At 41.5% G+C, this 14,026-nt stretch overlaps 1 protein-coding gene across 1 annotated transcript in view; it reads left to right on the forward strand.

Annotated features, from left to right (window-relative positions):
• The window catches only part of MYH15 (myosin heavy chain 15), a 141,971-nt gene extending 129,100 nt beyond the window's left edge, over positions 1–12,871 (forward strand). The window contains exons 37-41 of the mRNA XM_032298920.1: positions 1,912–2,037; positions 4,141–4,311; positions 7,449–7,553; positions 11,606–11,701; positions 12,644–12,871. Of these exons, the coding sequence (XP_032154811.1) occupies positions 1,912–2,037; positions 4,141–4,311; positions 7,449–7,553; positions 11,606–11,701; positions 12,644–12,808 (663 nt within the window). The 3' untranslated portion in view covers positions 12,809–12,871. The remainder of the gene's footprint in view (positions 1–1,911; positions 2,038–4,140; positions 4,312–7,448; positions 7,554–11,605; positions 11,702–12,643) is intronic.
• The last annotated feature ends 1,155 nt before the right edge of the window (positions 12,872–14,026 follow it).

The raw sequence follows: 14,026 nt of genomic DNA on the forward strand, positions 1-14,026 counted from the left end.
GCAGAGTTTCTGAAACTTGATGTGTACATATAAAACTCCCTAAAATAAAAATGTAAATTTTCAGATTTCACCCCAGATCCACTAAATCTGAAGCTGTGCAGTGGGACCTAGAAAGTGAACAAGTTCTCAGGTGCTACTGCTCATACAAAGACTACCCTTTGCCCAGCACTGGTCTAGGTGATATTATGTTATTCACAAGGATCTCTCCCCAACCTAAACCATGCTGGGGCACCTTCCTGCTACTAGAACATTACCAAGCAAAACACACTGAACATTTTAGGGAGCTTTCTTAGCTACCTCCTGCATTTCCAGACCTCTAGCCTAGAACCAACATATGAGGCTAAACTTATCTTTGATTATAAGTGCCTTTTTCAGACCTGAGCTGTGACAATCTAGATTCCCTTTCGGCAATACACCTCCTAACTCCCCTTTTCCTAAATAAATAAATAAATAAATAATCAAATAAATAAATTAGATGGTAATTCAGTTTGCAGAGATTGAAACCCTTGTCTCCCTAGCAAATTTTAAATGATTCTATGTACAAACAAATTAGTATTTGTACTTGTGTCTTCCTCTGCAAAGAATAGTTTCTATGTGGTCTATGCTGTAAGCATCCGAAAAACACTGCAAGAAAATACAACTTATTTTCACCCCATCTCTCAGGCCATGGCAGTGGAAACCATGGAGGTATACAGGTCCTGGCTCTCCGTAAGGACAAAGGATGGCGGTCTCAATAAAAATTCATCATGCCATAGAGAAAGTGGGGTAGATAGGACCAGTGATGCTGGAATGTCATATAATTTATTTTATTTTTGTGTTTTTCTTATTTTTTTGAGACGGAGTCTCCCTTTGTCACTCAGGTTGGAGTGCAATGGTGCAATCTCGGCTCAAGCAATCCTTCCACCTCGGCGTCCCGAGCAACTGGGACCACAGGTGTGCACCACCACACCTGGCTATTTTTGGCAAAAGTTTTGGTAGAGATGGGACTTTGCCATGTTGCCCAGGTTGGTCTCAAACTCCTGAGCTCAGGATATTTACCCGCTTTATCCTCCCAAAGTGCTGGGATTACAGGCATGAGCCACCATACCCGGCTTGGAATATCCTTCTATTTCCAAGTTTTTATCCTGCTACAGAGAAAGGCACTAGCTGGAGGCAAGTGAATGTGAAATGGATAAAGTGAAAGGAGGAATAAAAAATAGAAAGCCTATGTTTTTTATATACACTGTGAGTTTTCACACTCTCAGAAAAGCTGGGCTTCAAACACAGACTGAATAACAGCAAAAGGATATTTGGCCTCTAGTGTCACAACTCAGGAAGGAAAGAATTAGGGCAGTACCAACCGTAGAACACAGAATCCTCTGTTGCAACGAGGGTTCCTAAGGGCTGGAGGAAGGGGCTCCTTCTGAACCACTTTCCTCACCTCCTCTCTGCAAAGGAAGAAAGGAAGGGAAGGAGGTAAAGAGGAGGCATTTTTTTGTTTGTTTCTGGAGCAGCATGCTGGGAGTTATGATTTTCATTCCCAACCTCTCCTCCTCAGATATCTGCAGTTTACCCCAACTTCTGCTCCAGAACACTTGTTTCTACCACATCCAAACGGCAGAGAAACATTTCCTCAACCCGTTGAAAACCAAACACGTGTTTTGAGCTTGTAGGTTATCTAGATACCATTCCTCCCTTCAGATTCAGGCTGCCACCTCTTTAATCCTGAACCTGTAATGGGTGAAATCCCTTCCATTCAAGTTTGATGGCAAAAGCCTTTAGGGATTGGAAGCATTGTGTAAGTGAATATGGCTGACTATAATAAAATTTGCTTCTGGTCAGAGCTGACTCCCATTGCATGCTCTGAACAGACCAGCTCGCATTTGCATTGCTGATTTTTACTTGCCTAATAGGAATGCCGTTTTTCTTTAGAACACAAGCCTCCTCAGCCAGAAGAAGAAACTGGAGGCTGACGTTTCCCGGATGCAGAAAGAAACTGAAGAGATGGTGCAGGAGTGTCAAAATGCAGAAGAGAAGGCCAAGCAGGCAGCCATTGAGGTGGGTCCATTGACTGCCTACTCAATCCTGTCTCCCAGAGTTCACTGGCACAGTGGCCAAGGGGCGGGTGCACATCTGCAGCCAAAAGGTATTCCACTGATACCCCATACAGCCAAGAGGAGGTAAGCTGACCTCTCTGCGTCTCTGTTCTCATTTTGAAAAATTAGGCCAATTAGCTCCTCCCCACCAATGTACTATGGTGATGAAAAGGAGCAGCTGAATTGCTATAAGCAAAACCATATAAAAGCAGGAGTCTTCTTTTATTTCGGCTAAGCCACTTTTCATTTGTGAATCAATATATCTAGTGTCTAGAGACAATTATTTATGTGTTTTCTTACAAATAGCTATTTTTCCTAGGGTCTATAACAGTTTTATGATGATGATTTGGAAAGAATGCTTAATTCACTTATTTTTTTACAACCTGTACTACTGCTTGAAGAGCAAAATCAGGTTAGTAAAAAAGAGTTTCAGGGCTGCTGTACTTTCTTTATTTTCCAGTTGTTGATGGCAGTGATTTTCCTAAATGACATTGAGCTCAGAGCTGGCTGCCAGCTTTGGTGCACCTTTGTGGGGACTGAAAAAAGGCCACCCTCTGGGCACCCCCTGTGGGCAGATGCAGCACTTCTCTCAAAGGGCATGGTTAGCAGAAGGTACCACTGGGCAAAATATATTTGTGGAGGGGGGAGGTTTGTGTGTGGCGGATACAGCTTTGAAGGTCCCAGAGCTTGGAGGGTGGGGCTCAGGTTTGGTTTCTGTCTCTGCTCACCCCTTCTCCATCAAGGGCTTTTGTTCAGCCCATCAAATGCACAACCACAAGCAACAGCCCTGATCCTGCCACATGAAGGGAAGCAGATCACCCCACTAAACTGGGAGACAGGACATTTGCTTACATTTTACATTAGTCATTTTAAAATTCAAAGGAGGTGAAGAGCTTGTGTCTACATTTGCTCAAGTTATTCAGCACTTGGGGAACTAAACAAACCATTGCACCAAATCCCAACCACCTAATCATTGTAGAATCCGGCCCCCTCTAAGAATGACAGTCATGCCTATCACTCAGCCATTTTGTATCAAGGCAGATATTCTGATCTCTGATGAAAATGAGGTATATAAATGCTTGAAGATGTTTGATGGCCAAGGGAGAAAACAATATGTGTGACATTTATGAAAATCCACACAGGTAGAAAGGAATAAAAAGAGCTTCTGCTCCTGTTTGATAAATTTATGCAATCATACATTGTGAAGACGCTGTCCGCTTAATCTTGCCTGGATAACATTTTCTTGACAGTGTTGAAAAGTGAACTCATCTCTTACCCCTACCCTGCAAACCTCCCACAGTGTAGCTCTAAGACCCAACCCCACATCACAGAATGTAATGCTTTCTTTGCCCTCACCATCTGCGTAGAAGTCTCACACTTAAATTCTGCAGATGGTTGGTAACCTGATAGACAGAAAAGCTTTGTCTGTGAGAGCCATGCTCTTACATTAAATGCACCTAGAGATTCTCAAAACACTTCTTAATGATTGCATCGAGACACCAAGCCCTCGTACACATAGCCAAAGCCAAGAGTAGGCTTCACAATTAACCTTTTTCATGCCATATTATTGGCAGTGACAGCATCTGTTACTGCCAAATTCCTGGAGCCAAACTTGTTTGTGCAGTGAATCACAGAATTACAGAAGTGAGATGTGAAGGATTTTTGTAGGCACTTTCTCCATACCTTTGCTGGTGCGTTAACGTGATGCCAGTACTTTATTAAATAATAAATCGTCCCAGTGCTTCATTCAATTAAAAGCCATTGTTTCAGTTGGTTGTCTCTTTTATTACAGCTGTTGTGTGATAATGTTCATATGGTTCTTCATCTTTGGTCTGTTTCTACCACTCCTTACCCTGTTCTCTCCTGTAGCTACTGCTGTCTCTATTGCCTTATTGTTAACAAAGGGGTCAAGGGTGGTAGCGGTTAGGGAGATTATCGTGGGAAAAGATCACATATACAGAGGCAAGGCGTGGCAGCCAGTAAGACCAGGAACTGAAGATCATGGGTAAAAGTGTTAAGATCAATTGATTGCTGAACTAGCTCAGTCCCTTTTATACCCTCCTAGGCAGCAAACTTGTCGGAAGAACTGAAGAAGAAGCAAGACACCATTGCCTACTTGGAAAGGATGAGAGAAAATATGGAGCAGACAATTACAGACTTAAAAAAAAGGCTGGCGGAAGCCGAACAGACGGCCCTGATGGGGAGTAGAAAGCAAATTCAGAAACTAGAATCCAGGGTAAGATTTTGGGTAATCATGAGAGCTTGACAGCCCCCAATTCAAGGGCTCTTTGCCCTGGAATGTGACACCATATTCACCCCCCAAGACATATACCCTTTATCACTTTTGCTTCAGCACTTTCAGACGTTTAAGAGTGTTAGATCTCAATATATGCATTTATTCTTTGCTTGACTTTGGGTAAGCACATAGGACTTCCCTTGGACTAGATGAAATCTGCTTTCCCTCTTGCTAAGTGACAATACAGCCCTTCCTGCTCACCTCACCAGAGCCAGGCTCTCACTCCAGGGCTACCTGCTGTTTCCAAACACACCCCTGACAGTCTTGCTTCTCTGCCTTAGCTCCTGTTATTTTTTCTGCAGAGAATGCCCGTTTTCTGACAGCCAGATAAAGGAGAGGGAAAACAACTACATCAATGACCAAGAAAGACTCAGAGAAGATACAGTAAGGACTGACAGAAAGGAGGTAGTGTCTGCCTTCAGGGAGCTTAAAAACAAGTACTAACTTATCTTGAAAATAAGATTTGTAAAATTATTGAATCAATTTTAATGACTACATACAGGGCATATGATAAATGCTACGAGAATGGAAAGAATATTCAACTAGGATTCGATTGTTCAAAAGAGCCTCTGAAAAACAAAGTATCACCTTGCACATTTATGGTATATCCATTCAATGGGATACCAACGTCCATTCCGGGTACCACCATATAGTCATACTGATTAAAAAGCGAGGGCAGTGTAGAAAGTGTATACCCTTTTTTTCAAGAAAGCAGGGGAATATGAAGGTGTACACATTTGCTTATATTTTCAAAATGAAATGGTAACAGGATAAATTACAAAATAAAAATAGCTATATAAGAGGATAACACATAGATGACAATTGGACCTTCCTAATGTACCTTGTTGTTTTGATTGGAAAATCATATAAATCATTTGCATATTTTTTATTTAAAAAGTTTAAAAAAAACTCAGCAGTTCTAAAATTTTAACACCAGTGGAAGCAAATGAAGTTAACTATATATAAAGTTGGGGGCACTAAACATACACATGTAAGAATTATTCTCAATGACTTTTAAACATAGTGTTTTGTTCTTATATCCCTCAATGTAAGGACAAAATTACAAAAGAATGACAAAAAGCATGCATTTATAACTTCAAAATACCAACATTTAATTGCCATTAGCAGTAAAACTATGGTTTATCCAATGACATATATAAGAACCAAGATTTTAGCGAGAAAAGGCATATAGGCATAAAATTTTAAAAAGTATGCATTATTCCCCTAAAAAATACATGAACATGGTTTTTTCAACTCAATTTTAAGATTGCAGGATTTTATTTTCGATTGCTGTTTATTCACTATTAAAAACTAGAACCAGTGATAACTCAGTAGCAACAACCAGCGATGAGCTACTTAATATCAGATAATTCTAAGGAATTATGGTTAATATATATTTTTTTGAGATGGAGTTTTGCTCTTTGTCCAGGCTTGGGTGCAGTGGCACGATCTTGGCTCACCACAACCTCTGCCTCCTGGGTTCAAGCAATTCTCCTCCCTCAGCCTTCCGAGTAGCTGGGATTACAGGCATGCACCACCACGCCTGGCTAATTTTATATTTTTAGTAGAGATGGGGTTTCTCCATGTTGGTCAGGCTGGTCTCAAACTCCCAACCTCAAGTGATCTGCCTACCTCAGCCTCCAAAGTGCTGGGATTACAGGTGTGAGCCATCGCTCTCAGCCTAATATTCTTAAAGATGCAACCATAGTACCATCATAACCTGTTTGAATGATATCAAATAGTATTTACAGGTGGAATTACATGATGTGTGGGATTTGCTTTAGTAAAGCAGTTTTTTTTTCCCCAAGGCGTTTTAATCACTTTTTTAAATTCCCCAAAATTCTTAACAAGTGCTTAAAAGTAGAGGGGCCTGTATTAGCTCACATCCCGACAGACAGAACTGTGTCAAGTTGCTATATGACAGGTGCCGGAAGACTGCTTTAAATGGGCTTCATCCACAGGGAAGTCGCATACTTGCTCCCGTCTCTTCATGTTGCACGTCTCTGGGGAGGTACAGGAGGGAAGAATGGCTGCAGTGGGGAGTAAGAGTTGAGGTCAGACGTGCTAGGCACATGGGTGCCTCAGGGCACTGGCCTTCCTGTCCTCAGGAAGGCCTTTTGCAGAAGGTGGCATTGGAGTCAAGGAGAAAGCAGGAAAAAAGCTCCCCAGGCACAGGAGCAGCCAACATCAGCTCCCTACCTGTTCCCCTGCATTATTTCTCTCTGTGGCACTTATCCCCAACAAACATGGCCTACATTTTACTTTGTTTTGTCTGTCTGCTTCCCCTCATTAGAATGTATGCTAATTCAGGGAAGAGATTTTTGTCTGTTTTGTTCACTGCTGTATTCCTAGCACTGGGGTGTGGTATGTAGTAGGCACCTGCGTTGAATGAATGTTACGTTAAGCTCGTTTGTGTGACTATATAAGGCTGCAGGCAGTTCATCTGTATGACAGCTTTCCCACAAAGCAGGACTGCAGGGCTATGGGTGACATGTCTGTGAGATAAACTCAGAATCTGATTTCTTTTTTTTTTTTTGAATTAGGTATAATTTTTAATTGCTGATATTCTTTTACCAATCAAAATTGCCTTATTTCTTTTAAAATGCACAGACCTTAAAGAAGCAGTGTGCCACAGTTTAATTGGTGGAGTTTTTTTCTTTTTTCTCTTTTTTTTTTTTTTTGAGAGTCAGAGCTGAACGTAGGGAAAGCAGCTTAAGATTAGGTGGTACGTTGACCTAATCCTCAAGTGGACTGCACATTGCTTACCCTCTATACTTACATATACATTCATACATACACTTTGGGTGTGATTTTGTAATTCAAGAAGCTTCTCATGTCTATGTGAATGAGCCTTTCACATATTTCAGAGTCTAAGCAGTTTTTTTATGAACGCATAAACGATCTCACTTTTGTTGAGAGTTTTCCCAGAGATATTGCCCTGTTTGAGCACTACCAGAAACAGAGTGTAAACATGTTCCCTTGACTACTTTGCTGTCTTTCAAATGATGGTGCCAACTGGCAAATAGAATACCAGCCTTGCTGGCAGCGTGTGGTCTGAGGTCACATTTTGGTTGCAGGTTCATGAACTGGAAGGTGAACTGGAGGGTGAAATCCGTCGCAGTGCAGAGGCCCAGAGGGGAGCCCGCAGACTAGAGCGATGCATTAAAGAGCTGACCTATCAGGTACTCCGGGAAACCCTCCCGTTTGTCTGGCTGGGCGCTACCCTGCAGAAACGTACTCCTTCAAGCCTGAAATGGCCTTCTGGGACTCCTACCGTTCTCTCTTCATCTTTGTTCTTGCTCAGCAGTAGACACTGACTCACCCTCCCAGAGCTCCTGTGCTATTAGTGGTTTGGATCGGTCTCTTTTCAGAGCTCTCAGGAAATAAAATGTGAGCGGCAAGTTGCAATTAGAAGTGAAAAGCTATTTATACCATCTGTATTTTTTCACACATAGTGTTTGCAGTGCTTTCATAAAGAAGCCTTCCTGTGAGTGGCTGAGTGAGAACAATGTGTAAATGAAGTTAATGGCAGAGGCCTGGGGTGGCTACCCAGCTGGCAGGTTACATGGGATGCTGACTAAATTGGAGTGGGGGGCATTTCTACTCCTATTTTCTGGTTGCACAAACACTCAAGGCCACTGAGGACACTGTTGCTGGTGCCAGGTGGAAACAAAATACCACAGAGAGACCTCTGAAGTTTTCTTAGTCTAACCTGTTGACTACCACTGGTCTCAAGCAGATAATTGAAAAGAGGGGGGCAGACTTCTTATAAGTAACTAATGCATTTCTAAAGTAAAAATATCATCTGCATTTTCACTTTCAACCATTGCTTCCCTTTTCTTTCTAATTCAGTCAACATAGGTTCTCTGATGGCAGGGACATGCATTGTTCTCCCCGCTAGGGTCTGGCATCTGCCTGTCACACAGTAGATGCCTGATTTCCATTGTTGAACACAGATGCTAGAAGTCACTTTCCAGCCCTCTCACACCGCACATGATAGCTTATTCCAATACAGAGGCAAATTCATTTTAGGCACCCATTTTTACAGCTTCTTTGACAATACCAATGAAAGATCTGCCAGTCTTGATTCTGGTTCCTGAGGCTGGGTTGTTAAAGATGTCAAAGTCTTCTTCCCTTGCAGCAGAAAGGATAGATAAGAAGGCACGACACTTCAGAAGCATCATCTTGGGCTAATTAAGATGAAATGAGCTACTCGCACAGCTCTTTTATTACAAAGTGGCTCCTTTTGTAAGATGAGTTAGTCTGACACTTCTTTAGCCCATGCTACGTATATCAAAGCCAGTGGGGAGTGGGCCCATGGTATGTGTGGCTAAGTAAGTAAACACCTTGGGAACATAAAGGATTGCAATTCTACTTTTCTTTTGAGGAGGGTGGAGAGGCCACCCATGTTGATGGAGTGAAATACTGCTTTCATGTCTGGCTTTTTCTTCTTTTTTCCCATCGATTATTAATATTGTTTTATTCTTTAAACAACTTCATTATAGAACAAAAAAAATCAAGGTTATATTTTTTTGGTTTTCATTGTCCCATGGAATGCATCCTTGTTCTATCGTGTCTTACTTTTGTTTCTTCATTGTAATAATCATAGCATTTCTCATGTACTAGTATGAGGTACATTTATTAATTTCTTCCAAGTGTTTGCACAGTGCTTAGATAGGCCTCTTTTCTGCCACCAAATCAGCTAATATCTATTAGGCTAAACCCTCTAAGTTTAAAGAGACATTAGAGGACACTCCATATTTCCTGTTACTTGGTTTTGAAATGTTCAAGGTTAATGCTGAGTCAATTCAATCATCAAAATAACCACCAGGACAAGGAGACAGGGTGTTTTATGAAAGCCCATTCCTAGGTGCAATTAAAAATGTCATTTTGAAAGGGACACAACTAAGATTTTCTTAGGAAAAGTCCTCTGGGAAGATTCTACTGCTGGAAAGGAATCAAGTGTGACCCCACTCCATGGCAGTTCTATGGCTGATCCACACGCAGCATTTACCCTCTCTTTTGTATCCCCCTAGCATTTGGAAACCTATTTTCCTCTCTGTAGCCCCTAGAAAAATGTGCTACAAAGCAGAACATAAGATTAAGTACTTGCAATTACCATAGAACGTCAAGATAGTTCCTCTGCCCCTCACTCTCCACCCACCTGCTCGGTTCTGCCATCAACTGCCTCCTTCATCCAGAAATCTGTGTAGATAACATTTAATCTTTACACATCTAGTCAAGAATACAGTATCATTTTTAGGGACAAGGAAATACAATTTGGTTAACTTGTTGTGTTGAGCGTGTTCTCTCGGAACCAAATGCCAGGATAGAGTGAGATGTACAAGAGATCTATTAGAAGTGACATCTATGAAAGATGAAGATGCAAGCAAGCGGGATGGGGCAGAGAGGTAAAAGGCCAGGCTGAGGGAGGAAGAGGAGATGGGAAGAGCCTCAGACTGTAGCGCAGCTCTGGGCAAGTCTCCAGCACAAAGATTGCCCAGAAAGGACTCCCATGTTGGACAGAAATGGCCAGACTCTGGTGACTCCACTATGACCAGCTATTGCCTGGGGGTTGCCTGGGAAGTGTGTGGCCTCAGTGCTAATGCTGTGGCAGGTCCCAAAGGCACTGCAGTTGGAGGTTATCAGGTAACTGCACTTCTCACAGCTGAATGGCAGGTTGTTTTCTTAGAGGGAAATCTAGGAAGTGCATAGCCATGACCTCAGTTACTCAATGCCCCAGAGCTGAGATGGGAACCTAGGTCTAACATCAATGGTCTTGCCTTCCCAAGTGGGACGAAGGTCAGTAACGTCAGCAAACACTTCTAGCGTTTTTCAGTTTTCTTCTCTGTGGCCTCCTTTGCTACCAATTTACTCTCCTCTCAGTAAACTGATTATTGGCAATTAAACCTGTATTGATTTTAGAATTTACTGTAAGCAAATACTGCTATGAATCTTTGAATTTTATAAACCTAACAAGTTGAGGGATAGGCAGATAAAAACAAAGAAGGGGTTTTATTTGAACCAGACTTGTCTCAGTTCCCCAACTAGGTTCTTTTATATATATTCATCTCTGCCTCCCAATGCTTAAAACTAGTAATTACTAATATCTACTTTCATATGGTACTTTAAGGTGGTGGGGGGTGCATTCCAGATGATGAGAACAGCTTGGCTAAACCTAAGGAGGACAGAATAAGCAGGAGCTCGGGGGAAGCAGGGGAATGTGACCTGGTTGGAGTGGGTTCGTGGTGCTCGGGGAATGAAAGGTAAATAGGGGGAACACGAACGTGCCAAAAAAGTTGATATCTGATGGAATAGGTCAAAGGGAGCCAGAAAAAAATTTAAGCAGCAGAAGTAGATCTTTCTTGATTGAATCAGCTTCTCAACCCTGAGCAAACTGAGATATTTTCTTCCTTTGAAAAGTTCAATAGTGCTAACATGGTAATACTCTAGTTAAAGGGGCGTGAGCAAAGAGGGTGCAGGCAGAGCCCTATGTACCTGCCTGCATCCATCCTCCTTTCTCCTTGCAATACCAAAGGCTCTGTGGGGCACAGCTGAGAAACAGTAAGCCACCAGACTTCCTTTCTCCCGCCCAAGGCTGGATTGTAATTGAGGCAGTAGGAATGGGCACACCAAGCTTCCCACAGTTTGTGGAATGTTCTTTGCTGTCTCTGCTGATGCCTGCATCAGAATTGTTCCATTACACAAAGCCAAGAGTCAATTAGGAAGTTTAAAGGAATAGTTGTTTTGAATTGTTTTTCAGTTTTGAATATGTGGCTTTTATAATAATGCAGTTCATTCCTGCTAAATATATAGTTTTTTATTTAGCTATAGCTAAAGCTATAGCTGTTCTCATCATCTGGAATACGCTCCCCCACCACCTTAAAGTACAATATAGCAGTAGATAATTAATTACTCATTTTAAGTATGCAGATATAGCTTCAGGCAGATGTAGCTTAGTTGAGCTGGAAAGACTGAAGACCAAAACAGAGCCTAACGGTTTTAACTCCTATTTCAACAAAGGTTGGTGGATCAGGACAAATGACTCTTAGTGCTGACAGTTCTACTTATTAATTTCTTGGAACTTGGGTGAGTTAAACCCATTTTTAAAATCACAACTCTGAGATGAAGTTTAATAAAGTTCCCTAACCCTTATTTCCTCACATGAGGCTATCCCAATGTAGACAGCTGGATCTTCTGAATCACCTTCCCATACATGCCTTATGCATTGCAGGCAGAGGAAGACAAGAAGAATCTGAGCAGGATGCAAATTCAGATGGATACACTTCAGCTGAAAGTACAAAATTACAAGCAGCAAGTCGAGGTGGCGGTGAGTGCCTGGGGAAGTTGGAGCGTCATGGATTTCCCAGCGTTGTTTTGATTAAGGGAGGTCTGTGGCCCTGAGCTAAGCAAGCAGCTTGTCAGAGGGCCAGCTCAGCTTAGAGTCTGCTCATTCTCGTTTTTTTCCTTAAGTTAGAATTCTCACCTGTGGCAATAATGTGTATGGCTTTTCCCTCCAGGAAGCCAGAGCTTTCTCCTTTACCTTTGTGGTTTCACCCAAACAGGTACACTGCAAGAAATAAGCCATATAAAAGCAGGGTGTCTTGTAGGGAAGGCAGTTTTTGGCAAGGTAGTCCACCCTGGGGCCTCCCTCACCACAAAACCTTGGGTAAACATAAACATGGTTCACAGTATTTGTTCTTGATGATCCTGGATATGGTTGTGGACAAAACCCATAAATTGAAATGTACTTGCCATTCCTGGATCAGTATCCATAACTACAGGGAATTGATAAGTGCCATATATGTTGATCTATCCCTAGTTTTAACTCGAGTCATTTTAATTATTTCAGTGATTTGGCCTAAAACACTACTTGTTCTAGCCCAAGGTCCAATCAATAATTACCTGTTGACCCATATAATTTTAAAGACAAGCCCTCTCTACTCAGAGGCAGAATAGGATGTTAAACTGATGACAAAACAAACAACTGTGGTTATTCCAGCACATTTTCCTTCTGTGAGAGCTCTGCTGTATCCAGTTGATGGAAAGTGCCAACTAAGTTCTGAATTTCCAGGGAACAAAAGTTATAAAAAAATGGATCTTATATCTGCTAGAAAGTCTGAATCCCAATATATCATACCAAAAAAAGATATCTCATTCCATACTGAGAAGTTTAGATTCTTTTCACATTATTCAACTTTCTCATGTCAGAACAGAAAAAAAAAAAAAAACTGACTAGATAGGCATTGAGATTTCTTTATTATTTTTATAGGAAGCACAAGCCAATCAATATCTATCCAAGTACAAGAAGCAGCAACATGAGTTGAATGAAGTGAAGGAAAGGGCAGAGGTGGCAGAATCTCAAGTCAATAAACTCAAGATTAAAGCAAGAGAGTTTGGAAAAAAGGTATGGCAGGTGTTCAACTCTAAGTCTTAAATCATGTTTGTTTAGGGCTGATGTCCTTGCATGGATGAGAATTTTTTTTCCTGCAAATATTTATATATATATAACTTTCGATTCTGGGGTACATGTGCAGATCATGCAGAATTGTCGCATAGGTACATACATGGCAATGTGGTTTGGTGCCTCCATCCCCCTGTCACCTATATCTGGCATTTCTCCCCATGTTATCCCTCCCCAACCTCTCTACCCCACACTGTCCCTCCCCTATTTCCCCCCAACAGACCCCGGTGTGTGATGCTTCCCTCCCTGTGTCCATGTGTTCTCATTCTTCAACACCCGCCTATGAGTGAGAACATGTGGTGTTTGATTATCTGTTCTTATGTCGGTTTGTTGAGAATGATGGTTTCCAGATTCATCCATGTCCCTATGAAGGACACGAACTCATCGTTTTTTATGGCTGCATAGTATTCCATGGTGTATATGTGCCACATTTTCACGGTCCAGTCTGTCATTGATGGGCATTTGGGTTGGTTCCAGGTCTTTGCTATTGTAAACAATGCCGCAATGAACATACATGTGCATGTGACTTTAAAATAGAATGATTTATAATCCTTTGGCTATATACACAATAATGGGATTGCTGGGTCAAATGGAATTTCCATTTCTAGATCCTTGAGGAATTGCCACACTTTCTTCCACAATGGTTGAACGAATTTACACTCCCACCAACAGTGTAAAAGTGTTCCTATTTCTCCACATCCTCTCCGGCCTCTGTTGTCTCCAGATTTTTTAATGATCACCATTCTAACTGGTATGCGATGGCATCTCAATGTGGTTATGATTTGCATTTATCTAATGACCAGTGATGATGAGCATTTTTTCATATGTTTGTTGGCCTCATATGTCTTCTTTTGAAAAGTATCTGTTCCTGTCCTTCACCCACTTTTGAATGGGTTTGTTTGTAAATCTGTTTTAGTTCTTTATAGATTCTGGATATTAGCCTTTTGTCAGATGGGTAGATTGCAAAAATTTTTTCCCATTCTGTTGGTTGTTGGTTCACTCTAATGACTGTTTCTTTTGCTGTGCAGAAGCTCTGCAATTTAATTAGATCCCATTTGTCTATTTTGGCTTTTGTTGCCAATGCTTTTGGTGTTTTGGTCATGAAGTCCTTGCCTATGCATATGTCCTGAATAGTTTTGCCTAGATTTTCTTCTAGGATTTTTATGGTGTTAGATCTTATGTTTAAGTCTT

The sequence above is a fragment of the Sapajus apella genome, unplaced genomic scaffold, assembly GCF_009761245.1.
Source record: "Sapajus apella isolate SASKATOON/1434 unplaced genomic scaffold, GSC_monkey_1.0 scaffold40, whole genome shotgun sequence".
Classification (NCBI taxonomy): domain Eukaryota; kingdom Metazoa; phylum Chordata; class Mammalia; order Primates; family Cebidae; genus Sapajus; species Sapajus apella.